The sequence below is a fragment of the Prinia subflava genome, chromosome Z (genome assembly GCF_021018805.1).
Source record: "Prinia subflava isolate CZ2003 ecotype Zambia chromosome Z, Cam_Psub_1.2, whole genome shotgun sequence".
Taxonomy (NCBI): Eukaryota; Metazoa; Chordata; class Aves; order Passeriformes; family Cisticolidae; genus Prinia; species Prinia subflava.
In genome coordinates, this window is record NC_086283.1 from 85,981,681 (window position 1) to 86,008,677 (window position 26,997).

Consider the following 26,997-nt stretch of genomic DNA (forward strand, 5'->3'; position numbering starts at 1 on the left):
GAGCCACAGGAAAACACTTTTCTTTTTACTGATTTTACCAAAAACATGAAACACCAGCTATTTCAAATGATCACAAGTGATAGATGAAATTGATGGATGATCAACTTTGCTCAACTTCTGTGAACTTTTTTAGATAAGACTTAAAATCTGCAGAGCAGGACAAAGGAGGATTCCTAAATGACCCTACTCCAAAACTCCCAGAATTTTTCAATAATATTCAGCATTCACAGCTATGAGAGAAAAAAATATCTAATGTTGGATTTGGTCCAGATACCTAAAGGAAATATGCACTGTGCTTTGGAAATTAAGTGGACAGTGCAGGAAAGAAAGAAAAGGAAACAAATAGGAAATAGCAGCATATCACCTGGATGTGAAACATCCCAGTTTATAATTAACAGATTATGCTTTTTTCAACTTTGTAAAATTACTCTGACAATTCGCATCTCAGGCCAGTCGAACTGGGACCTGGACAAAAAAAATGCACTATCCTCATATTTAATTCAGTTTTTTGGAGAACAGAAGAATACTGTAACCAACAGGAATCCCTGAAACCTCAGCAGTGATTGTGGAGGAGAAAAGGGTGGTGAAGGCAGTGCTAGGGAGGTGGCCATCTTCCTTTCCCCTTTTAAACTGAAGGTCCAAACCCTGACAGCAGATGATCATGGCTATTACCAATAGCACATGATAGTCCTGATATTACCTTATGTCTTTTCATTGGATTTTTAAATGCTCCAAATCCTGCTGCTGTAAAACTGTAATATTTTGCCTTCTAAGCAGACACTGAAATACAGGGTTATTTACATGCAGGATCATAAAGTTACATCTAAATTTTAATTGTTGATATATAACAGAATATGAAGCAAAACATAAACTTGCCCAGAGAAGTTGTGGATGCCTGGATCCACATCCCTGGAAGTGCTCAAGGCAAGGCTGGACAGGACCCTGAGCAACTTGATCCAGTGCCATGCAGTGCCTCCTGCCCACGGCAGGAGGTGGGGCATGGGAAGTGTGAGTGCTGTCTTGGTATTAAATGATCCTTAAGGTTCCTTCCAGCCCCAACCACTCAGATTCCATGATAAATAGCGGCTAGCAAATTATTAGATCACATATTAGCCTTTATCACACAGTAGTCTGTGCTACAAAGCAGCACTGCTTTTGAGAACTGGCATCTCCCTGAACAGTTCATCATCGCTCCATGACACACCCTGAGTAATTTTCAAGTTCAAATTATTGAATATGGCAATAATCTAGTGACAATTAAGGAAAATAATGAAAAGCATACCATGTCAGAGCTCTTCAAACCCAAAACTAACACACAGCATGCAGGAAACATCTTTTTCCCCATGTAAGTCATAAGTCTTACCTCTTTGAGTTATATCAACCAAAAGAGATGACTGTGCTTGCCCAATAGGATTGGAGACACCTAATATGAAATCATAGGTTTTTTGATCAGGCAGTACTGGAAAGCCACAGACATGGTCTTTGTTCACTTCACTGACTTCGCATGAAACGTTTTTACCAGATGTTCTACAAAGTAAAGAGGCGAGGGAAAAGCTTAATTTTTGAGTAAGTTAATTCGTAGCAACGGTCAGAAGTTTAGACTGAAAGCATGGTACAGAACGACGGATTCAGTTCACATGGCTTACAGAATGATTTAATTGCAGAGGCATATCTAACACCACAACGCAGGTTAAAGTGGCATCAGTCATGACTTGCCCTGTTCTCATGTGAAACTCTCCTCTTCCACTAGCATAACATTTCCATTCTCTCACTTCTTAAAAGTCTGGAAAACAGGTAGGTCCTGTAAAACCACCTTACAAGTTACAGCTAAGATTCTGATTTAAAGTATCTTTGTTCCGATCAGCATACATTTGCATTTAAAGAATTTTCTTAATTGCTTTCTGAACTAGTGAGATGCTACACACATTGTCTTTCTATAAGCCCTGTCTAATATGAACTAAGGTTTGTTATCTGGAATACATCCACTAGTCCCAGTTGTCTTTTAGTCAAAAGCAGGAGAGGCAGTCTGATAAACAGACAAGAACAGCGGTGGATCTTTAGGGATAAAATCTAAATTATGTATCTGTATGTATGTACATATATCTGCTTTAATTACAATCTCTGTTAGCCTCTTGTTCAGTAGCACAAGTTTAATTAACTTCTTTTTCCAGGCATTTTTACTGTGCTCTAGCTGAGCTCTGAGCTCCCTCCACCCTGTGCTCTATTTCAATAGTTCAGTGTGGACTGACAATAAGGATGAGAGCATTTATCCCAAAATGCATCAATTATTCTCACAGATTTGGGCTGAGCAAAACATGACTGGACAAGGTTCTTAGTTATAAGATGAATATGGGCAGTCAGTGACTGAAGATCCTTTCCTGTGAATACCTGCTCTGTTTTGTCCACCTCTTTGCACCCTACCCAGCGGCTTTTTTAGCACTGGCACTCTAGATGACATTTGTGACTGTAACTCAAACCTCATTGCCTCCAGTGTGCTTCTGAGCCACCATGGGACACATTTCTGATGATTTTGTGTGACTCAAGCCTCTCCTGGCTTCTTTCCCTGACTGCTCCTTTGGAATGACACAAGAGCCTCCTCTCACCATGGGAATTTTCTTAACTCCTCACTAACTTCTAATCACAACCACCAAGGACGTGGTTGTACTTTGCAAGCGCTAGTCCAATGTTTATTCTTTTTTAAGACTTTACATGGCCTAGCCTTAACAACAATGTAGTAGGACATTACTTGACTACTTGCTGTGGGTGAAACCAGTGTTATTTGTCCTTTTCATTGTTTTATGGGTAACATTTACTCTGCTTGCTCTAATTCTCAACCACAGGAGAACAGATGGAGGCTGACTGCTATTTTCCCTAGGGGCATTTGGGAAATGCTCCACGACCTGTCTTAAAATGTTTCTCAGTGAACTTCTGTCATTCTGCTTAGCAGAAGCTCAGTAAATTTCTGAAATGATCTGACCCAGGTTGCATATAAAAAAAATAAAAATTAGTGACTGACTTCTACTATCTCCCTATATTTTCATACTGGCCTTGTCTACATGTTGGCAGCAGCCTGATACACTAAGCCCTTTACCTAATTGTGGGTTCATAATGGTATAAACCTTTGGGAAAAGTCATCCTTAATTCCCATTGGAACTTTGCAGGGCTACACAAGGGTTTTCCAAATTTCATTTAGGTACAGCTTCCTGAAACTCTTGGAAAGTATTTTAGGCTCTGAACTATCACATTTAAATAGGTATGGTACAGTAATTCCCAGGCAGTATTCCAGTTGTATCCCTTTACTCCTTTAAGCGTTAATTAATTTTACCTTTCAAATAAACTGTACTTTGTTCTTCGTTCTCCATATAGTCCACTGGGCCTGCCTGGTTTCCAGGTGCATTTTATTATCAGAAAGTTGGATGTTTCACAGCTGAGGTTTTGGGGAATATCAGGAGCATCTGTAGCATGAGAGGAAACCAAAACAGTTAGCTGATGTTTTGCCATCCTAGTGTGACATTTGGGTTAGTGGCTTCCTGAAAGCAATGTTCTTTTGTTTTGCTGGGTCCTGAAAGCATCATTCTTTTGTTTTGCTGGGTCTAGATTGTGTGCTTCAAAAATACATGGCAATAGTTACACCCAACCACAGAAGTAACATTCTTTAAAAAGAATGACAATAAAATAGATGGATAATTATCAGCCCCATCTGACTAACATTTGACTCTAGAATTCTAAGTAGGTGGGTAACCTGGCAAATCACATGCAAACATGTTCAAAAGCTCCAGGTTCTGACCTGGAAGTGTTTCACTGAAGCTCTGCCAAGGGTTTTCTGAAACTCTAAGTTCAGCTGCTGAGCAATGCAGGAATGCTGTCGGCTGTGCGTCACATTTTCTAACATGCCACCCCCACCACTGCTTTGAATTCTCCAAACAAGTTGTGTCAAGGAAACGGTCCCTTTAGCATGAATTCCACACTCAATTTTAAAATTAAAGCAAGCCCTGAATGGCTCATTCTCTTCACCACGGCTTTGGAAGTGTCTATCTTTTCCTTTTAAATCTTGTTCTTTGTTCCCATACTATAGCAGCTTTCATTGAGTGCCTTGCTGGAAAAGATGGGCAGTGCTCCTATCACAGAGGTACCCTCTGGTTACCCATGCCAACATGAGACTAGATAGGGCATTTATTTCAGGTCTTGAACACTTGAGGTGCATGAAACAGGAAAGGTGTATGCCAAAGCTAGAGCAACAATATTCACATACATATATATATATATATATATATATATATATATATATATACTCTTCTCTCTGCCCTAGAGAAGGGAACTAAAACACAAGGCCACAGAGGCAGGCTTAGCTCAGATTATGAGCAGTGAGCCAGAAAAGAATATGTTTTGCTAGACCTAGGCTTAACCAAAATGTTGTGTATATATATATTTACTTCCCCCACCTTTTCTTCTGTTCACCAGCAAGAGGATCATAACAAGACCTCTCCCCACTAAGTAGGTACTACAAGAAGAAACACTGATAAGAAACAGACTTGACATCCTATCTGTTTAACAAAAAATGAAGGGAAAACCTATGGGATTGTCACAGCTTTCTTTCTTGAAACACTGACTTATTTACCCGGAAGATTTTCCCACAAAAGCAAATTCTGTACAAATAACATAAAAATGGTTAGTTTTTCACTGGGAAGTCATAAAAGGTTGAATTCTGTTTTGCATTTCCTGCTGCACACTTAACAGACCAAGTCAATGACAAGATGCATAGGCTGGAGGTTGGAACACACTTTCAAAATGATTCCTGTTTCTCCCGTCCTCTTCCTCAAACCCCAAGGACCTTAAGCTCAAAGGCTGCATTTGTAACAGGGAACAGGATTCTAATGAGCAGCTATAGAAAGATGATAACCCTCAAATTACCTGTGAGGGAAAAACACACAAAGTTTTAAAGTGACCAATTATGGGGAAGAAGAACTAGGTACTTTAATTCATTTGTTTTAATAGGTATATATCTGAGCCTTGCACATTTACCCAGAGAAGATATACAGTGAGTCAATATCTTTAAAGAAAATACTAAAAGGATGTTTTACAAGAATGCCCAGGAAAGAGGAATTACTCCCTTGTTTCCTTTGCTGTAATTAGCTCCCAAGAAGCTTCTGCCCTGGACGAGCATCTGTTGTTGCTACTAGTTTAATTGTTGACTGGTTGGTAAATGAATGTTTGCACTTGCAGTTCTTGCTCTTACTCTCACCTAGTCATGGACTACACTACAACAGATGTAAACCTAAACTGATAGAGACTGGCAGAGGCAGGGGTTGAATATTCATATGGCAATAAACTACTTGGCATTCCAAATCAAAAGAAGTACATTTGAACAAGAGACCAATTAGAGAAGCACTGGGCCAGGTTCTAAAGAGGGCATACATGGGTACCTTCTCATCCATCCAGACTTGGTGTCTCCTCCATGAGCTGGCCTTTCCACAGTGAAATCAAACAAGTACAATCCCCAGTTCAACTTCAAAACCAAGGGCCAGGAGGGAAAAAACCTCCACAATAATAGTTTTTTCCTAGCAGAACCCTAAGAGTCTCAAAACAATTTTGATTTTCCCAAGGTTAGTAAACATGATACGTACATCCTACAAACACGACACTTCCTTCCAACCCGTTTTCGAGTCTGCACACTACATTTGTCCCGCTGCTATTTGAAACACTGGCATTTAGCACTCTGATGGCATGGCTTCGACTGCTCAGTTGCATCATTCTGTAGGATTTTGATCCGTAAGTCATATTTGTTATGCGCTGATCTTCTTCATGGACGCAACAAAATGTCAAATCTGAACCTACTGCCACCACAGGGTCCAGAGGAAACACTCCACTTCCACCAGGCTCAGTATCTTTTCCTAGATGAGAAGGAAGAAAACAAACAAACAAACAAAAAAAACAAGAAACCTCACATAAACAATTTGCTATAAACACAGTGCTGATCAGCCAGAAAGTGACTAAGGAGCATTCCAATTGTATATAAAGAAATGTTTGCTAGGTTTCATTAACTAGTGATTGCATTATTTCTCCAATCAAAATAGTCTCAAAGGCAGCAGTCCATCACTGCCTAATGCTCTTCCTCTGACTCTGGCTTAATTCTTATGAAGAAATAAAAGTCCATATGGTTGCAAGGGAACAAACATACCAGGGATCACTTCTGCTGGGCTCCAGTCACTCCAATCCTTGGGGCCAACAAACTGTGTTGCATTAATGTAACAGCGAATCTTCACATAGTGTGATGTGCACTCCAAAGGCATATCTGATGTCCAGTTCCAAGAAATAATGACGTCTTCATGAGTCAGTTTTGAGTAGTAAGTAACCTGCAAAGTTTTTGCACCAAGAAATCAACTAAGACAGAGCTTATGAACATCTGTTGATAACGACATAATATCTCCAAAGAGTCAACAGAATGGTAAATTATGTGAAGTAAATAATAAAATCCTCATAGATTATTGGAGTGTTCTACCTAACTTGTAGTTGTGCTGTGACTTTACCTGGACAAAAGCCTAAGTTGCTAAACAGCCCACCAGCTAGGTAGACTGTCAGCCAGAAATACCAGAGAGCAAACATTTGAGGAGGAGCAGGAGGATTCCCAAGCATTTAAAGAGGTATACTGCATCCTGGGCTTCTCATCAGCAATGAAATGTTCCAACTTTGTCAAAATAAAACTCCTCTAATCATAGTCCCAGGCTGCACATTTCATCTTTTTTCCATTATTAGAATTTATAGCAAAGCGCTAAAAACTGGCCTGGAAGAACTCTGGCTACAAAAAAAGAAAAAAGCAAGCTGAGCATTCAGAGATGACCAAGACTGGAGACGTTGAAGATATAGAAATAATGGTGTAAAGTATCCATCAAATTTGTAAGTAAGTTCTAATTGCAAAGTCCCTGTACCAGAAGAAAAAAAAAAAGTTGCAACTAAGTACCAAGAGTACAGTAGCCAGTGTTCCCATAACTGTGAAACTTAACAAGAAGTTACCTGCCAGAAGTATGACTACACTCAGGTCCTGCAAAGCTCTACTGTCTCCATCATTCCCAGTTTTTTTTCAAGTGACCTCTCAGAACACTACCAAGGGCAAAAATAGTACAAATAGTTTTCATAAAAGAAGAAAGAGACTTACTTGTGTGACTATTTCCATTGCTTCTTTTCGGAGTATCTGAATCTGCCAAAGGGCATCCAGTCCATATGGGAAAATTGATCCATTATCACTCCACTTCAGATTTAATGTGGAAGTTGGAAAGTCAGGCAATAAACTAAGAATGTGCGGAGTGACAGGAACAAAGGCTTGAAAAAGCAGCAGAGGGAGGGAAAAAAACCATGATATTCAGGTCATTTGTCAGCAGCACCAGCCCTAGAGGTGTTTAACAGCCACACCTCTCTGCTCTGAACTGGCTAGTAGCCATACAAACATGTAACTCAACCTCTGTAATTAGAACATGGCTCTGGCTACTTGAGCGTGAGAGTTCTCAGGAAAGCACAGGTGCTGATGAACCATCAGGTAGCATTTATTTTAATACCTCAGCACATATATGAGCAAGTAACTGTGAATATGACACTTCACAATGCGTAGTAGGAAAGATATCCCATCTTCCATTATCCCATCCCAACCTTCCTTCAACACCACAATGATAAAGGAAATATGGTAGCAGTCTTTGAGGTGCACATGAGAAAAATTTTAGGGAGAATGGTGGAAAACTGTCCACGAAAAAAGCATGTTTTGGAGACCAGTAGGGAAGTGGGGACTTGCAACAAAAGGGAGAGTGGCGAGGAAGGAGAGCAGAAGCACAGGATGGAAGAAGCTCACATGAAGTTCTGAAGATCACAGACAAAGTGATTTTAAGCTACAAGAAATATTAGGGGCAGGAGATCCTGATGGGGAAATGATAGGGAGATTAAACAGAAGCATCTCTTCTACAAATGTGTTGTGGTGAAGCAAGAGGTTGAGAAACAGGGAAGAATCTTGGTAATACAAGGGCTATGGCAGTTCATTTGGCCTGGTGCAAGCTAAAACATTTCAAAAATATGTGTGATATATCCAACTTCAGTCCTGACCAAGGATCTGAGAGCTTGCAAAGTGTTCAGCACAATCAATACACTGCCCATGGTAAACTGTGATGAACCTGAAAGACTCATCGTGTTGACCAAATATTTTTTGAGTTGCATTTTGTTTATGTTCTTGAGCTAGTCTTGACTGCAAACAGAACCACGGATAAGAAGTGCTACTGACATTAGAATCTGACTACACTGAAGGAGTAAGCAGGCAAAGAAAAGGCAAAAACTAGACCAAGCATGGCAGATTGTGTCACTGCCATCTTCTGTTTACAACTTCCTTCTTCGCCTGGAAGGATGTGGGGAAAAGTCTAACTGAGTAGGTAGATTAGGAATTTGTTCAAATGCTTCTTAATTTGTAACTAGGACTAAAAAGGGCAAAGAGTGAGAGATGTAACATTGTTGTATTTTGTTTTCCTCCTCACGTTCTGCCCTTTATTTTTTCTGCTATGAACTATGGGTAAGAGGAGTATTATTTCTCTTCAAGGGTTAGAGAAAACAACCTATGATATATATGGAAGCGTCACATGGAGTCAGCATGCCAACATTCTACATAAAGGAATGCTGCCAAAGAAACCTGCAAGCATATACACATCTGAAAATTTGTTAAACATACTATAAAGGTCTTAGGTACACACATATGACTGATACTTACAGACGTCTTTCTGGTGAATTACAAATTCTTTGGTAGCAAAAGCAGTTCCAGAGCTTTTGATTGTCACTGTGATGGAGCTCTCTGGGACTGGAATCTGAACCCTTCTCTCCTTAGTTTTAAAACATACTTGAGGGGTAAGGTTGCTAAAAAGAAAGAGAGGATTAAGCAGTTATTTCAGCTGACAGGAAGCTAAGGCAATCCTATTCTTGGACACTAATAAAACACAAATACTCTGTAATAAACAGAAAGCTCCACATAGAGTTTGTGAAGGAGTGAGACTTGCTTGGGCTTTGGTTAATCTCAGATCAATGGCATTCCGTCATCTTTCAACTCACTTTTATCATACTGGTAGGTTGTGCACTGGCTGCATGATGCAATCAACTAGTTGTTAAGAGAACACTTCAAAGTGAAAACCTTGCTTTTTAGCCAAAATCATAGAATCATAGAATTGTTAAAGTTGGAAAAAACCTCTAAGGTCATCAAATGCATCTGTTAACCTAGCACAAGCACCATGTTCACCATTCAACCATGTTCTTAAGTGTCATATCCACATGTTTTTTGAACACTTTCAGGAATGGTGACTTCACCACTTCCCTGGGCACTCTGCTCCAATGCTTTACAACACTTTTTGTGAAAATTTTTTTCTTAATTTCTAATTAAACTTGAGGCTAACAAAAGACATGTTTCTGAAACCTAGTCACCATGATTCAACATTTCAAAATAAGGAAAATAAAAAACTCCAAACTAAACCTAACAGTATTGTCCCCTACCTTTTTGTTTCCTGACTCACTCTCCCTCCATTTCTTCTCAAAGTGAAGGCATATGGGTTGAAAAAGCAGGATTACTGCCGGTGTCTACATCTTAGAACACATCTTTTAACTCCCTTCTGCTGCACAGGTCACAGGGAATGAGCAGAGAGCAGGGTAGAGGATTCCTAAGATCCCAGGTGAAAATGTAGCCTGTGCTTAATGTTTGTGCAGTGCTCAGCACAATGTGATCTGGCTTTTGTCTTGAAGATGTAGATATATACAGGAAACAATAATGGATGGGTCAAGTCCCTTTGCTCATTATCACTGATATGCAACTAGAAAGGCAGAAAGTTTGGAAAAATCCAGACCTTCCTCTTGGGGGAATGACGGCAGGAAGGAAAGCAGAGAGAACAATGCCAGACTTCCTGCTGAGGGACTGTTACTCACTTATGAACTGGAACAGGACCCTGGAGCTCCCTTCAGCTGGAGTCAAGACTTTGGGTTGAACTCTTAAGATTCGCACAAGACTCTGGGCTAGCAAAGGTCAGCTGAGACTTGAGTGCTCAGAAAGGCTGTTCCCTCTTCGGTACTGAGGTATTATTAGAGGATGTTTGGGCAACTGAAAAACAAAACCTCTTTCCCTCAGGGATGTCTGCACCAAGCTCATCTCAGACTCTCTGCTTCAGGGACCCCAGCCTGTCCTGCTTTGCTAAGGAGAAACAGCAGCAGCTACATGATTGTTTTTGTTCAGAGGGCAGTACCTCACAAACTCTGCACTTCTGAACTCTGGCCACAGAGTCATATATATGGTGTCTTTTAATTAGAAATGATAGCTGGCAATACAGCAGGAATAATGAGACACAGAAATTCAAGCATGTAGGTGGACTAAGTGCAGCCAAGCCCTGGGACCCCAAGGAGAAGTCTGGGCTGCTTGCAGAATTTACAGGAAAAAAAGACAGTACAAATATCTGGACTGGGGGCAGGATCAAGATGCAGAATGGATTTGAACTCATCCCTAGTACATGATAAGTATTTGGCAGACCCACAGCATGGGGAATTGAACATGTAGTTCTCATTAGTGAAAAAAACACACAGAAGATTTAAGTTTTTTAAAAAACTTTTCTCAAAATTCTCAACTTGCATTCACTTCAGAAAAGCTGTTTCAATTGTGAATGACTTTTATGTTTCCTCTAATATAGCTTAAAATTTATAAAAGCTGTAAGGAAGTTGCTGAGAGATTGTTCATGTTTTTCCACAAAATCCACGTGAATCTCAACACTTGTGTCATATATTCTACTGCTTTGGCCCACAACATCAGGATTCATTGCTTCCAAGTCTCATTTCCTTTTGGACTGAACCTGTTTTGAAGACATCCCTCATGAAAACTGTGAGCAAGGGATAGGCAGACACACAGAGAAGTCTGAGTAAATAAGAGCATCTTCCAGTCCTTTGAAAACAGCATGCAAATTTTGGCAGGCAAACTGTTAGCATGGAACAACTTTGCCAGAAACCCTGCCATTGCCTGAGTTAACAGGGCCTGGGGGGAGCACCACCCAAGGAAAACTGATGGGGAGATGCTGGGAAACAACAGCATCACAATTTCCATGGGCAGTGACTGGGGAAAAACTGTACTGTCATCACAATTTGGTATTTTTAAACCAGGTATGTGGGGGGACTTACTTGGTAGTGTAGCAAAAGTCACTTTGTCCATGTCTTCCTCTAGAGGAGATGTCCCAAGTACAGAGCATTTTGTGTAAATTGTGCGTTACACATCTCAAATTCTGGGGGTCCCCTAGAGAGGCTGAAATCATATAAGAAATATAGTCAACAATTGCAGGTCAAAAACGAGCAACTGTAAAACAACTAATTTTTCACATCTGTAGTCATTCTTATATTTTTACTGCATGTATGTCTGGCCAGTATTGTAAAACTGTTAAATTATCTATGTGCCTGATTAGACAGACACAGACTCACAGATTTCTAGAGGTACCTGAGATCTGGGTTTATACTTTTGTGTATAACAGAAGCAGTCTCTTTGCACAATACTTGTTCCTTGTCTAGCCTAATAAGCAGGCTTTGGGCCAATGGGAAAACCACAAGCTTTGATTTTAACCTAATGAGTTTTTTGCTCTCCTCTATGTCATACATGGAGGGCAATTAATGACAGAAGGGCAGTTAATGATAATGTGTGAAATGGTTGAAGAGAGCCAACATATACAGCCAAAAGGTCTCAATGCAGACATTTACACCAATGCATATGCAGACTATCAGTGGCATTATGGAGAATTTAACACCCAGTTTTGCACTGGTTTGCAAGATGCTGCTGGGTGCTAGAACGCACAGACCAGGCCTGGAACTGCCTCCATCCCTAGGATGGTGTGGGGCCACAGAGATGAGGGGTTTTAAACATACATATAGTAGGAAAGCAATGCAATTACAAGGCACAGAAGCCAAAGAGAAAAAGTAATTAGTGGATTACATTGCAATGAACTCACCTATCTCTTGGCTATATAAGCTTCTTAAGCATAAAATAGCTAGTGCTAAAAGGCACTGGAGGCTTAAGTTCTTCCACATTCTTCTACTGTTTTTTTTCAGAATAGCAGCTTTAGGCAGGAGTAAACGTCATCTTCCAAAAAGCTGGTCAGTTCTAAAATTAAATACAGAAATTAAAAAAAAACAAAAAACAACAAACCCTAAGTTTTAGATTCTGGACCTGGTATGCCACAAATGCCACTTTTTGTTCCATATACTTTTCTTCTTCCATTATGTTCCCAGGCATAGCAACTCCTTTTCCTTCATCTGGCAAACAAATCTCTTCTCTGTTACAACTCCTTGATTCATGCATTTTCTGTAAGACATTTCCTCAAGAATCATAGACATATAAAACTCTACACTTCATCGGTACTCTTCAGGACTATCTAATACCAGAACAGAACAGACATAACATAGTATTATTCCCCTAAGATAAGCCTTTTCATCTTAGATGAAATGTCCTATCTACAAAGGATATTGTACATTGTGAATGGAAACGTCCTCTGGTTCACTTATGCACTTCTATTTTCTTCTTTCCTCTGCTCCATTTTCAAAAAGCTGCAATTCAAAGCTGTAGGATGCCTGAGACATAGCAGAACCAGATCTGATCATCCAGGATCGCTGGTTCAAACCAGTGTTAACTAATAACCCCTGGAGGAAAAATAATGGGGAAAAAGAAATGAGCCATTTCTTTATCAAAAAGTACTTGTTGCTGCAACTACTGATTTTAGAGTAAAATCTGGAATATTGTTTTTAAAGTGTTCATTGAAGATTAACATGCTTCTTGTTTTAAAAAGAGAAGCTCAGCTGTTCAGCAGGACCCAGAGAACACACTCAGTTCCACCTACACATCTACAATCTTCAGATTTTGTTGGGAAAAACTGAAGGAAAATCTATCCAAAATTTCAGTCAATACCTGCTGCATGGTTTCCCTACTACCTGAAATCTGTGAAGACATAAGCACCCTTCCAGAGATCGTAACTCTAATGTAGCCAGAGGTCTTCTCACAGCAACCAAGAGCTGCAGCTGGTTCATTTCCATGTTAGAATATGACCAAGCCTACCTGTCCTACAGAGCAGCTTTGTTCCCATTTTGTCTAGGCTCCTATTTTGAAAAGCTTGACTCAGAAATATCTTCCAAATCCAGACGAACATTGTCAGAATAACAAACTTTGTCTAAAAGCCTCTGTAATTTTAAAAGAAACCCCTTTACACTGAAGTTCCCTGAGCCACTAAGACTGTGCTCCCTCATCCCTGCAATGCAAACATGTATTTTTATTAGTTTGGTTTTTCATTTGCTTGTTGGGTTTATTTTTAAGAAATCTTCCCTTAGGAGACAGCTGGAAATGCATGAAATGCTCTTCTGTTTGTTACCAATCTGCACTGTGCGAGGAGAAATATAGCAGCACTATGCCAAATAACCCTGAGCTGCTCACATAAGAGGCCATTTCTCTTCTTTTTCTTGGTCTGCAATAACCAAGTTAAAGGAAAGGTCCAGGCAGCACAAGAGATGAGAGAAATGCTATGGTCAAGACCACTGTCACATATGGGGAGTCACCTATAAAGCTTAGTAATTATTTAATTTCAGCATGTTCTCAAATTACTTGAAAATCCCACAAAACACATATTAACTTAAGCTACACTGCCCCCAGAGACTTTCATATATTCCTAATTTTTAATATCATGCAGTGCAACATATTAAAAGCTGAATCAGGAGCAGAGGTTGCCAAATCCAGGTAAAGATGAATAAAGAATCAACCAGCATATAAAATATATTAATCTCTGTGCCAAATTCCCCCTCTGCATTCTAGTGTATCTCATGGTATCCATACTGTATCTCTCCATGTTGTTAATGAAAATATGGGATGTAATTTCCAGGTCTAAACTTTGCTCACAAACCTCTAACTTCGTAAATACATGAAGATCACTCAGACAGGCCTGGGAGTTACATGAATAAAATGACTGATTTCTATTTCAGTCTATGAAGTATATGTAAATTTTATGTCTCTGAGGACTTCTTCAAAGGCTATTTCTGGTTTGCAGGAAAGTCCAAACCCAAAATTTCAAGCTCTAAAGCACAATCCATTGACAGTTCCCTACCAGCTGGCAAAGTCAAGGAAAGAATAAAAGTGGCACCTTGATGCCACTTGAAGGAGAGAGAACTGAGCTGTGATATTAATTAAATCCCAAGCCTCCAATATTAATCCCGAGCCTCTAAACACATTATTTGTGTAGATTTCTGCAAAGCCTGTTTAGTCATGCCAGGTTTATGAGGTAGATTCAGCAACTATGTGTGTGTGTGTATATTTTAAGAAAATCTGATTTTCTGCACCTCTTTCAACACGTTGCTCACTGAGTTGTCCTCTTACTGCAGAAGTTTTAAGAGTAACATCACAGCAGTGCATTACAAGAAATCTGAGTCATACCAATTTCTCCTAACTGAAGCACACTTTTAATTTCAGTTTCAGAGCCAAGCACAGACACGAACCTATGTAGTCTCATGCAGGGTATGATGAGAGTCTTGTAAACCACAATCTTTCATAACAAGAATAGACTCCCTAACTCTTGTGCTCTTATACACATTTTATAACTTGCTGAAAAGTTGGCAATTAGAAGCCTCATGTCACATAATTAGATGCCATTAGTCAGGAGAAAAGATTCCCATTTATAGGCTTGTTTTAATTAAGAAGTTACAAAACAATTGAAGTACTTTAAAAATAGGAAGTTCACTTTCTTTGGATGAAAGCTCCCTTCCATCAGTTCAAGACTATCTCGAACAAGGCATGGGTGTTTCTCCTTACCCTGAAGGATATGAAAAGCATGTTATCCTCTAGACAGAGGTACTCTTAGGAACAGGGATATCTGTTTAGGACAAGAGAGCTCAACATTGTCAGAAGAAGGTAAAACCTCAACCATGTTTGCCTGGAGTGCAACAAGAGCGGTTGTTACTAAATGTAAATGTCTTTACACTGAAGGTCTTTGTTTTTAAAAACAGTATGAAGGGGGTTAAGCCCTTTTTCCACCAGAAAAAGCTACTGGAATTAAACCACTTTTAACAGTTGTCCATATCAAAAAATATCAGCAATAGCACACCCCATAACAATCTCATTTCCTTGGGCAATATATTCCTGTCACTTCACTGGCACTATCATCAGTGTTCCAAATGTGCTCCACAACTATCTCTTGCTCCATTTTAAGCACAGTTCTTTGCCCTATCTCCAGCAGACAAAGAACAGTTTATCCTCTGCCTTGCAGCAACCTCTTACATAGAAGATGATTGATATCAGATCTCTAATAGCTCCTCCCTTAAAAACTCCAATTTGTTTTCACCATTTCCCAGTCTCAGTTTTTAGCTTTCTGATCATTCCTGGAATAAACATTCTCCGTGAACCAAAGCTGCTGTATCCACAGTTTTGAAATATCTCTGCCCTGAGGCCTAAGCATTATTAAGAACAATGAAGCAACTTTCCTAAAGCAAACCTATGTGTTTACACAGCCCGTGCAGTATTTGCTTTCTCCTACATTCAGACCTTGTTGACTCAATTTCAGTGTATGATCCAGCCTCAGATACTGTACAAAGCTGCCACGTAGCTGTTTATTTAGTACTTCAGACTCCAATCTCATCCTCAAATGGACTGCAAACCTCCTGACTGAGCATGTGTTTGCACAGCCAATTCACCTTAAAGTCTTTGCCTGAAAAGGTCTTTCACTTTTGAAATTTTAAAATATGGAAAGAGTCTTCCATAAATCTATGCTAAGTAAAAAAAAAAGTGGGTGCATATGAAAAGTATTCACATGCTATAACAACAAAGGCATGACAGACTTCAGTGTAAACCGCCCTTTTTAAAGAGCAGCTACTACAAGCAGATTCCATCATAACTGTTGGAAGGTATAGCTCATGGGAATGTCCTGACTTCTGCCTAGGGCTTTATGTCATGCAGAGGAACTACCCTTGTGCCAGAAGGGTAGTTCTGTGGTCAGAAAAAAGAAATTCTGAATTTCTTTTTCTGCAGACAACGTAGCAAAAGAACAGTTAGATTTAGATCTCAACCACTGAAGCCAGCAGTTGGTGGCTGATACTTAAAAGAGCTCAATAGCCACCATGGAATTTTAAATTACTTTTAAAGATGTTTTGATGCAGTTAGTGCATCTAGTGATGATCAGATAGATCAGAAAGGGAAAAGTACTCCAAGACAATAATGAGAAAATATGTGAGGACAGCTTTGCTTCAAAACCTTGTCAGCTGTAAAGAAGGTTAAAGGTTCTTTGACAAACTGAGAAAATAAGGGCAGCTAAGAAATCACCAGCCTCTTTAGACTTGATCTCTTAAAGAGGAAAGCAGAAAATAACTGATATGTCTCTTTCTGCCTGTGTTTGTTGTTATGTATTTCTTGGCTTAACTGCTTCTGTGTATCATTTTTTTTATCATAGCTGATCAAATGCTCAATTCTCTTACAAAAAAAAAATGAAGTGTTTTCATAGTTAGTTGTAACAGATTGGTTCTCTAAGCACAAAAGTTCTGCAAAGCTTTGTTGTATTTTTGAGTTTTCTGGTCTCAGAATGTATTTCATTGTCAAGTGCTTGGAAACCACTTTGAAAACAAACAAACAAAACAGCTTAAGAAAAAAAAATCAATAATCTTTCCAGCTTGCCTTCTGCCTGCAGCCTAATCTGACAGTCATAAGCCTCCAGATATGTTTCTCAAATGTCTATGAATTGAGGATTAGTTGCCAGAGTTTTTATATATACAATTCTGCTTCAGAAGCAGATACCTGAAAAGAAATGGTTAAAAAGTCAGCTGATACAGAAGATTTAGGAAACTAAGTAAAAAAATGAAATCAGTAAAAATATATGTAGTAAATGCAAATGAAGAAGTCTCTTTGTCAACAAATTTTCTCAAATTACAATTTATATTTTGCCTCCACAGCTAAAGGTAATCATAATAATTTACCAGCAAATGGGATATTAAAAGCTCTCAAGGAAAATTATTGCATAGCATACCACCAAAATATTGTACAGAATGATAAGAGGCTGCATTTCTGGCAATATTAGACAGCCATCATCCCAAATACTGTTGGGCAGAAATGCAGATGCTAAGTATGTGCCTAGATCAAACCTTGCTAGAATAAAAATGACTCTGCCTAGCAGCTAGAGAAAGATAATTTTAGTTGTCTCTGCTGAAAGATACAAATTCAACCTTCAAAGTGAAAGAAAACACACTCACATCCAGGTAAAAATGCATATATCAAATTACACATTCTACTGTTGCCAACTGAAAGCTTCCAAAAAAATTCCCCTCTCTGAAAAACCATGCCAGAAGTACACATTTCTGGGAAACTAAGCAAATGACCAATACAGCTGACAGTAAAGGCAATGAACACAGAAACAGAAGATGAACTGCCTTTCTTTAGGACAGCTGATCCCACAGGCTTCAGTCTTTAAATTTAAAGCTAGCTGAGTAATTAAAAAAAAAAAATTATTTAAGGGAGATAGAGTTTGGCTGCTTTTCAACAAAGTACATTCTTCCACATCCTTGCAAAAATTTCCAAAGTTGAGACAAAAAACTCTAGTAATTTAGATGCAGGCTTTCCCTCCCTTTTATAACATGGCACCATTCCACTTCATAGAAGATTTGCAGGACATGAATCACCAAAACTCGTTTATAAACGGAGACTGAGTCCCATTTGGGGATCTGGCTTTCCCCAGTTCTGAGGAATTAATTTAAAAATCTGCTATTTCTCTTTCTGAAAGCTGATAAAATAATTCAAGTTTCCTATCTGCACCAAATGTCTTCTAATCTGTAGCAGAAGAAAAGAAAACAAAGAGAGGAAGTTAATATATTATTCAGTAACTGTGCAGGAGTACACAGGGCCAAACTTTCAGTCCAATGAGACATTTGTTTTGTAGGGGTCTTTTTGCAGTCAAGCACAAGAAGACAAATTCCCTCCTCACTGCTTCCTCCAGCTGCCAAACAGCAGCATCACCTCTGAGATACTGGAAAGCCACTGCAGTTAATCTTGTAGGCACCCCAGCCTGCCTCTGCATGGAGAAGTGAGAAGTCGGGAGATGACACAAGCTCAGTGCAAGGATCAACACTTCAGCATTTCATTTTCAAAGCTCCTGGTCTCAAACACCACCTACAGAGGCAAGCATTTTAGAAAGAAATTTTACCAACAAGTGTAAATGTGCACACCAGATGGAGTAAGTATGTCACCTATCTCAGCTTCTAAGGCCAACCAGTTTTCAAGCAGAATATACATTTTGCGCACTTTGCCTTTTGCTCTTACTGATTTATGCCTGATTTCAATTAAACTATATGCTAATGTCCACTAGAGTAATCTTTTCACACATTGTTCAGTGTACCCCATACAAGAGTAGTTCCCCAGCCAGACATTGCATTTAATGTTCCCAGCGTCAGATTTTCAGAAGAATGAAGACACTTTCAAAGGAAAATCTGGTGTCTTGCTCCTGATTTTGGAAGTCCTTTCATATCAATTAGTCATCAAGTACATGTTTAAATGCAAGCACACCAATGACTACTAGAAGTACAGCACTGCTCTCCAGATGGTAACAACAAAAAACTCTTCTGAGAAACACAGTGAACCAGAATACTACCAAAAATAGACTAAATATGTTTCAGAATATTTGCAAGCCTGTTCATGATCTACTGTTGTTACATATTAGGACAATATTATTATAGATTATCCCTAGGCCTTATTAGACATCAGAAAAGGCATGCTACAAAGGTCTGGACTGCAGTACAGTAAAGGTTGACTTGACTCTGCAGCCATTTCCTCAGCAGGGTTTCTTCATCCAGCTGCTGAGTTTCACCAAGTTTGTAAGGACACAGTATGCTGAGATCTCACCTCCTCATCCTGACTGAAGTGAACCTGAGCAGTGTGTTCAAAGGTTACTGCATGGGTGAGGGGACAGACAACACACTATCAGATAAGCCCAGCTTCCTTAGGAAGTTAGCTCAAATTAACAAGCATAGATCCTTCTGCCATAGAGGTGCAGATGGAAAACACCTAATCATCTGAACAAAGAACAGAGCAAAGGGGTGAAGGTTAAGGGACTCTACTGGCCAAAAGAGAATTTTTGATATTCTAGGTTATTGTGCTGTGCAGGAGAAGGAAACAGCTCAGAATCACTTGCACACTTGTGTTTTAACCCATTCAAAATTTTTCTTGATACTTACTACAACTGGCAAATTAATATTGTATGGAGATGAAGGATGTACTTTCATAAATCTGATTCAGCTACACACATTTCCTGATATGCTTGAATTTGGTGACCTCATGATCGACACACTTCCTTGAATTCTTGTAGGTTGCAACGCCGCATGGAACAAGCGCAGTGCGCAAATGCACACAAGTCTGATTACTAAAAAATACCTCTTATCATGACTCCAATGGCTACCCATTATGCCTTTTCAATACTTAATACAGGTGCGAAGCATAGAAAAAATGCACCCACTTTTTTTTTTGCAGTACATAAAACAAGAATCCAATGAAAACACACAGAGAGGTTTCCCACTTCTCTGGTGCTTATTGCATTTTACTGACACATATCTGGAAGAAAAAAATAATCCAATAACTTCAAAGCACATTTCAGTTTTGGAGGATACTGTTAGCCACTGTGTAGTTCTCAAAACAGCATGTCTTCAGTGGAAAATGTCATTCATTTGCCCACATTGTCAACTGCACTTTACCCAATGTCAGGTTCAAGGGTCAGACCACACTATTCAGACTTTACAAAGACTGCAGAATAAAATTGGTGTTCCTCAGAAGCTGTTCCTATGTTATCTGCATAATTCTGTCCCTGCCAGTTCTCTTCAGCTCATACAGCCTTATGAACTCATAAACATTAAAGAAGTTGACTTTATTAATGAGAGTTTATTTTCCTTTATCTGGAAATGTACAAAAACTTATTTTGAACTATATGACCTTTAATCTTCTTTCCATCACAGGAAAAGCCTAATTAGTTTTATAAGAGAACACTTATAATTACTGAAGCAATTCCAAGTGTGTTTTTTTAAAAACCGGCAATGACCCAAGGATTGGAATCCTTCATTGTTTACAATAAAACCTGCGGTATTCAAATTATTTCTAAGATACAATGCACCAATTCCAAAGAAAGTCTCTCTTCATGTATACAAGGAGCACATAAATAGATCAAATGCTGAAATGCAGCTTACACATTAAATAATATATTGAGAATAAAGAGCAACAGTTATGCGATATCCTTTTAGAGTGAATGTAAGGAATGAGAGTCACTTACGAGAAATAAATTGATTTTTTTTTACTAATCAAGGAAATGGGCAATTCCTGAAACCGTATGTCTATATTTTCTGACGAATTCCTGTTGTACTAATCTTTATTGAGACTAAAAGCTCTCATGCCCTGTTGTAGTTCTTCTCTTAATAAGTATCTGACAGATGACATGAAGACATACTGCAGCACATTTCCACTGGCGTGGGCAAACACTTTCCTCTGCTCCACACACAAGTGGGCTCTCAATGCTGTCATTCCCCTTCCAACCTTGACAAAGGAGGAAGGTGTACAATATAGTAGGACATTATCAGAACAAGACAGTCCATATGTAACTACACAGCAGTTGTATTTTCCTTTGTTTATTTCCTTCACATGCTGTTATAATTCTACTTTTTCCCCCTGGACTTTTTCACTTACGCATATATATGCACATACCTCCTTTTAAGGTGGCAAAGTGTGGGAATTAAGTACTCAGAAATACAAATATAGACTCCTACAGTTGATATAAATCAGAGCTGGTCTCTTTCCTAACTAACTCATAGACACAGGCTATAAGAAATTAATATTAACCACACGGTTCATGCACGTACTTGGACTCACTCTCACTCCTGCTTATGATACCAGTACTCCCTCATTCAGTTCCACTGGAGCCAGGGACCCAAAAGACATGCAGGCACATTACTCCAGCTTTCTGAGGGAAACGCTACTCCTCCTTTTCTGCTCTGCTCCTCTCACAGAAGTTCCTACAAAGGGTTTATGGTCCACTTGTAGATCTTGTAGCAGTACAGCAACCCAGTGCCTCAATAGAAACTGATTCTTTCACGTTATCCTCTCTACCCATCTAGTAAACGTTGATGCTGCCAAGAAACATACAGCCTCACCTCAGTTCTAGTGTGCTCCTTCACATAGCACTTCCTTAAGTGTATTGCCCTAACTGAAACAGATCACTTACTGCAATGCCAAAGGCACAAGATGTAGTCGTTTTACAGGTAAATTAACACCCAGCCTTCTATTTCCAATCATTTAGACTGATCGTTCCGTTTAGGCAGCACATTGTTCTAAAAAGAAAACAAGAAGGAAAGTTCAAATTTTGTTTTCTATTTTTCTAAATGACTGCAAATAAAATTCAAAGGTAGACTGAAATCTCTCAGTCCACAAAAAAAAAAGATGGTAAAAATTCCGAAGTTTTTTAGAATGGTATAAATGAGGAGATTATTTAGATTATTTTCTTAATCATCTAAATCCATATTTTTGTCTGTTGGCTGGGTTTTTCTATCTTAGAAAATTTCTTTATTTTCCTAGATATAGAAAAACCTAGCAGCTCTTTAGGTGTTTCATGGAAGGTCTCAGAATAGAAAAAACTGTTATAAAAGTATTTTGCAGGGATGTTGTCCAGATTACAACATAAATAAACTGGATAAAATAGTAAAGCAAACTCTGCAGCATTAAAATAATGCTCAGAAAAAGAAACAAAGCAATGAAGATATGAACATTTTAAAATTATACACACAATGGCTAGGATCTATGATTTTTACTCTATTTCTTTTAGAAGTTAAGAAAAGCAGAGAATTGAGTCCCTGTAAATAACCCACTAGCAAGTGCTGAGACAGCAGCATCTGCAAGGGTAATGATGCTTCATCTCATTTAAAATTGAAAGCAGCTCATACAAGACTGAGAATGCTACTAATAGGACATAGAGTGAGTCAGTACCACAAGTCTCTTCTGACATGAATCATGCTTAGAATAAGAAAACTAAACAGAAATTTTCAAGGTCACATCTCACATCTTCACACCACTTTCACATGACTGTCATTATAGCATCTCTAACTTGCATCTACCTCTTCTACCTCAATCCTCCCTTGAAAGTGAGATTCACCTCCTGAAGATCTCTATTTTTTTCTCTTCTAAAGGGTTAACTATAAAAAGGGCTGAGGAGAGGAAAAAACAACCTTGGATTTTACACACATAAGTCATTCCAACTTTTCTATCTATGTTTAACAGGGTTCTTCCTTCCTGCTATTATTAGTAAATCTCAAAGTTTACTTCTCTCAGCATTGAGCTGGCAGATAAAGCACAAAAGAAGCAGCATTTCTTACTCATTAGCTTCTGACACCAATAAATTCTGTATACCTACACAGTAGAATGGAAAAAACTCTTCCTGTGGGAGGTTGTTCATCACATTTTTCATGCATTGTTGCTGATATGTTTAACTTTTTTGTTTCACAAGTCAGCAACGAAGCAGCTATTGTTTCCAAAGTGCTGAGCAAGTCTGACTGGGGAGCAAGAGACGTGCAACAATTCTCAATGGTCTCACTGGTGGCTGCAGATTGGCCAGACATGGAGAAAAGGCAGGGGCAAGGGGAACATGAAGAGCTGGAGAACTAAAATCTGAGTGTAGTTACATGAATCATATGTTCTGTTTCAGTTTCTTTTTAGTTTCTATTCCAGTATTCTATTCCTTAGGAAAAATTCTGCTCTTCATGAATCTAGCCAGGTCTATCCAGACACACAGATGCATAAGGCACAGCATTTAAAAGTTCACCTGTCTAAATCTAGAGACTGGCAGAACCTTTAATTCTAATGAACCACTTTTTCTTCCTTGTGTGAAATATTCTTTTACAAAAGCTTGTGACAATCTCACCACGAAGCAAGTCATTAACTCACAAAGCATTATACAAATAGCACTACTTCAAACATCTTTGGAGAGTACTCTACTTTTTCCATTTCTGCAACTTCCCATATTAAAGAGCTATTCACAGAATAGGCAGATGGACTGTAAATGCAAAACATATTTAGATGCCAATACATACACCTCAGGGCTATAAGTATTTTATTATAGAATATTATAGACATGAAATATTTGTAAACAACAGTAGAAGAGCTTAAAAAGTCAGATACCTATGTATCTGTATGCAAGTGACAAATAGCTTGTTTTGTCAAAAACCAAAAACTTAAAAAACTAAAACCAAACCAAAATAAGTGACTATCATTAAATATGGCAAAAAATAATGGTCATTATTTCAAAAGAAGAGATCAAATGGAGGCAATTTTTACCAATACTTGTTAAATTCTTAAAGTGATCAGCTCATCAAAAACTGGGTTTTGATTGCAGCATCTTGTTCATCTTAGTTCTCAGGTCTCATGAAACAAGCTGCTAAATGCCATCAGAGATCACCTGTGTCCTCAGAGGAGCGGGTATTTCACAGCTGAGGAGTGCTGCTCATGACTAACTCCCTGCAGATTTATGCAAGAAAATATGCCTCAGTAACTACATATACACACACCTATTGCCCTGGAATTTGCAAACACATAAGTATATGACTAATTCTAACTTATGAATGGAGGTATGCACAAACTCACATTTGCACTGTTGGCAGGAGCCCAACTGCAAGAGCTCTTTCGTTAGTCTTCGGTACAGGAGAGCTGAATGCTGAACTGAGCAGTCACGTGAAGCACCTGAAGTTGAAAGACTCATGTATAAACCATTGCTAAGAATGCTACACTTGATGATCACTCTGAAAAGATGTGAAATTATATGTTCTGTGTTTGAGTGTGTGAAGAAGAAAATTAACACTATTTTGCTGAAAGCGTGTTAGTGACCTAATTCTACAGCAGCTATTGTAATGCTGAGTGCTCGTTCCCATTTCTGTCTGCAGTAATCACTGCCCAAATTCCAACCCAGAGCTACCTACTGATTAGCAAGCATGCATACACCAGGGTAAAAGGATAGCAGACAAGAATCTAGCGTTTTCAAGGATACATTCTTTGCATATTAACTCCAGCTGCATCACTTACTAGTTGAAATATAAGGAAGGAAAAGGAAAACGTTCAGTTTTCAAAGTATCAGTTATCACAGCTCAAGCAAATAAATACATAAAAGATATTGAAAATAAAGGTCCTAACAACTTTTTGTATGGATCAAGCTACCTTGGAAAAGCCATTGATCCAAAAACACAAGAGAAAAACTACCCATTCATTAGCAGTGGAAACAGCTTCATCCAGTACAAAGTCGATTTATACTCAGGATCAAATTATTACTTTGAACAGTTTGGGTCTGTTGTTGCAAAGGCTAACACAATGCAACTATTTAGTTCAGAGAGGTTACTTGGTCACAGTTCTCAGCTACCTACACAGAGAAAGGATTTAAACTTAGCCTACCATAAAAGACATGAAAGGAAATGTCATGTAGTAGACTTCCACTGAAAAGTGAACATCGTGAAAAGTAATGCTAATTAAGTATTGACAAAGGTATTCACGGGAGGATTGAACTGGTTGAAATAAGATTAGATATATTACTAAGAAATTCTGAATATGGTTTCAATGCAAGTCTTCCTGTATTAAAACCTTTAGGTCACATTACTCCAACGTCAGACTAGCATAGGTTAGCACAAATCATGCATAGGTCTCACTTAGTAAGGATTTTAATGGTGAAGGAAGACAATGTTCAAGGGACAAAATACAGACTTTGCGGCAAGACTTAAAATCAAGGTCACATACCATTTTGCTGGATTTATAGCCAGACTGACCCTGTCTTTTGAAATATGTGGCAACATTTCATCAAAAATTTCCCATCATGTTGATAAAAGAAACAGACCAATCACATTTAATTTGGAGAAGGCTGTTCTATACTGGGAATTGTGACAATGCTGCTCTAGTAGATGAAACATGAGTTACATGCCTTGAGACCTGTGCACCAAAGACTTCCCACAGCCATGACCTTTGGAAATGTGTGGAGCAGGGGGAAGGAGGACAAAAGGAAGAGCACTCCACACATACAGACATATATATCTATAGGACGTATAGACTCTGGGGAACAGATATCATTTTCCTTACAACCAGAAGAAGCCCTAGAAGAATTTGACATTTATGTTCACCTCATACACACAGTACTTCAGCTCTTGTTGCACATAACTCAAGACAACACTGAAGTTTGCAATACAAATAAATCAATCACTTTTTCTTCTTTTCTCTCACCTCCTCTCTTTTTTCTGCCTAGGATTAGACATTAGAAGCTTATCTCCTTGGTTCTAGCTCCAGAGTAACTGCAAAAACCTCAAAGGTCACACATCTCTTGCCACAAGTGCTGAACTTGATCCAAAACATGAATTATTGTGAAAATTAGTTATAATTGGAATACTTCTAACTTACATTTGCCCTCTGGGCTTCAGAATCTGCAGAAGCTCCACCTATAATACTGACCATTATAATTTTCTTCTGAAGTTAATTTGATTTAGGAGGCATTTTTGCCCTGTAGTAATATTAAATCCAATTATTTGAGAAAGATATTTTGAAGCTCTGTCCTCACTGATTTTATACTTAAGAGGGGCCATTAGATCACCCAGTTCAAGAAGGGCAAAACCATGGTCTGCCATATAAACACAGTTACATCATACGATGAGCAGCACCGCTGTCTTGGCACAAGAGCTTCTGGATGACTGTGCTAAGGCCTGCTTGGAAAGGAGAAGGGCTGCCAGGCTAAGGCAGCTATCACCAAATAACCCCACAAGGCAACTGCCTGCCCAGACCTGCCCCACGCTGAGCAGAGCCAAGACTCTTTCACTTGTCCAAATTTCCCTTTTCTCTGGGTTCTCCAAGGCATGTAGAATGTGCATGTAATTTGAAATGCAGCTAATAATGGTACAGAAAATATGAATATCAGACCACCCAGATGGACTGCAGAGTGGAGGTGTGTTCACCCACAGCCCAAAGGCTGCAGATGAACTCACCTTCACACTGTTTGAGACACCCTGAGTCTGGATGAGACAACTTTGCAGCAAGTGGCCCGGGTCACCACCTGGCTCAGCCTTTTCTGTGCTTCTGTGTTCAAAGTGTTTGAAATTAAGAAAGAGCAATTTTTAAAGCTTTAGGCTGAAACGTGTGTCATGCCCAAGGGCACAATGTGGGGGGCATTCAAGGGCATCAAGCCAGCTGGGAGAGAGCTGGCTTGCTCTGCTCACCACCCTAGCCAACCTTGCCATAGGCCATACCCACACCACCCAGAAAAAATGCTTAACTGTGCCTGAGTTACATACAGCCAACTGAGCCTGCATTTCCCCTTGGAGGAAAGTAACTGATTTATTCAGGGAACAAAACTAGCTTAAGTGGATGGCTGAGGCCCAGAAGTAAAACATGGACCATTTCTGAGCCAGATTGACAGTGTAAATCACCCTCAACCACCCCTGTTACTTGTACTTTTATTATACCTTTAAGCAACTTGTGCAATAATGAGAAAATTATGCAAGCATAAGAAACATTCCAGCATACTTTTCAGACAGTGTTTATCACCTAAAGAAAACACTCAAATACATTGCTTTATTTAAATTTCATGATTACACACTACAAATTACCAGGCAACCTTGATATGAAACTATTAAGGTTCAGTAAATATTATAAAGCTGTTATCAGTGCAGCTGTAGGTACAAAGCAAGCACAAATGCATACCTCTATTTTTGGAATATATGTATGTTCCAAAATAAAGTACTTTTTGACTGATGATCAAAATGCAGTAAGCTGTACTGGCAGAGAACATTACCATAACATTACTCATCAATATAGAACCATCTGCCTTCAAAACAACAACAAAAACACCCTCCTCCCAAAAAACCGCAAAAACTCCACCAAAAACGAAACAAACACCTCACAATCATTTTCTAACCAATGATACTGTATCACTGAAACTGGCTGACTGGGGAGAGAATGCAGCATCA

At 38.9% G+C, this 26,997-nt stretch overlaps 1 protein-coding gene across 10 annotated transcripts in view; it reads right to left on the reverse strand.

Annotated features, from left to right (window-relative positions):
- Positions 1-26,997, reverse strand: part of LOC134563529 (leukemia inhibitory factor receptor-like) — an 86,088-nt gene that overhangs the window by 21,324 nt on the left and 37,767 nt on the right. For 4 of the 10 annotated variants that reach the window (XM_063421514.1, XM_063421512.1, XM_063421510.1 and 1 more), the window contains 10 exons: positions 23,651-23,746; positions 21,243-21,348; positions 11,982-12,133; positions 11,167-11,287; positions 8,738-8,880; positions 7,154-7,317; positions 6,179-6,353; positions 5,625-5,891; positions 3,326-3,455; positions 1,364-1,527 (listed from right to left, as the gene is read on the reverse strand). In XM_063421514.1, the coding sequence (XP_063277584.1) occupies positions 1,364-1,527; positions 3,326-3,455; positions 5,625-5,891; positions 6,179-6,353; positions 7,154-7,317; positions 8,738-8,880; positions 11,167-11,287; positions 11,982-12,060 (1,243 nt within the window). In that variant the 5' untranslated portion in view covers positions 12,061-12,133; positions 21,243-21,348; positions 23,651-23,746. The remainder of the gene's footprint in view (positions 1-1,363; positions 1,528-3,325; positions 3,456-5,624; positions 5,892-6,178; positions 6,354-7,153; positions 7,318-8,737; positions 8,881-11,166; positions 11,288-11,981; positions 12,134-21,242; positions 21,349-23,650; positions 23,747-26,997) is intronic. The other 6 variants (XM_063421515.1, XM_063421516.1, XM_063421513.1 and 3 more) reach the window with 2 other exon arrangements.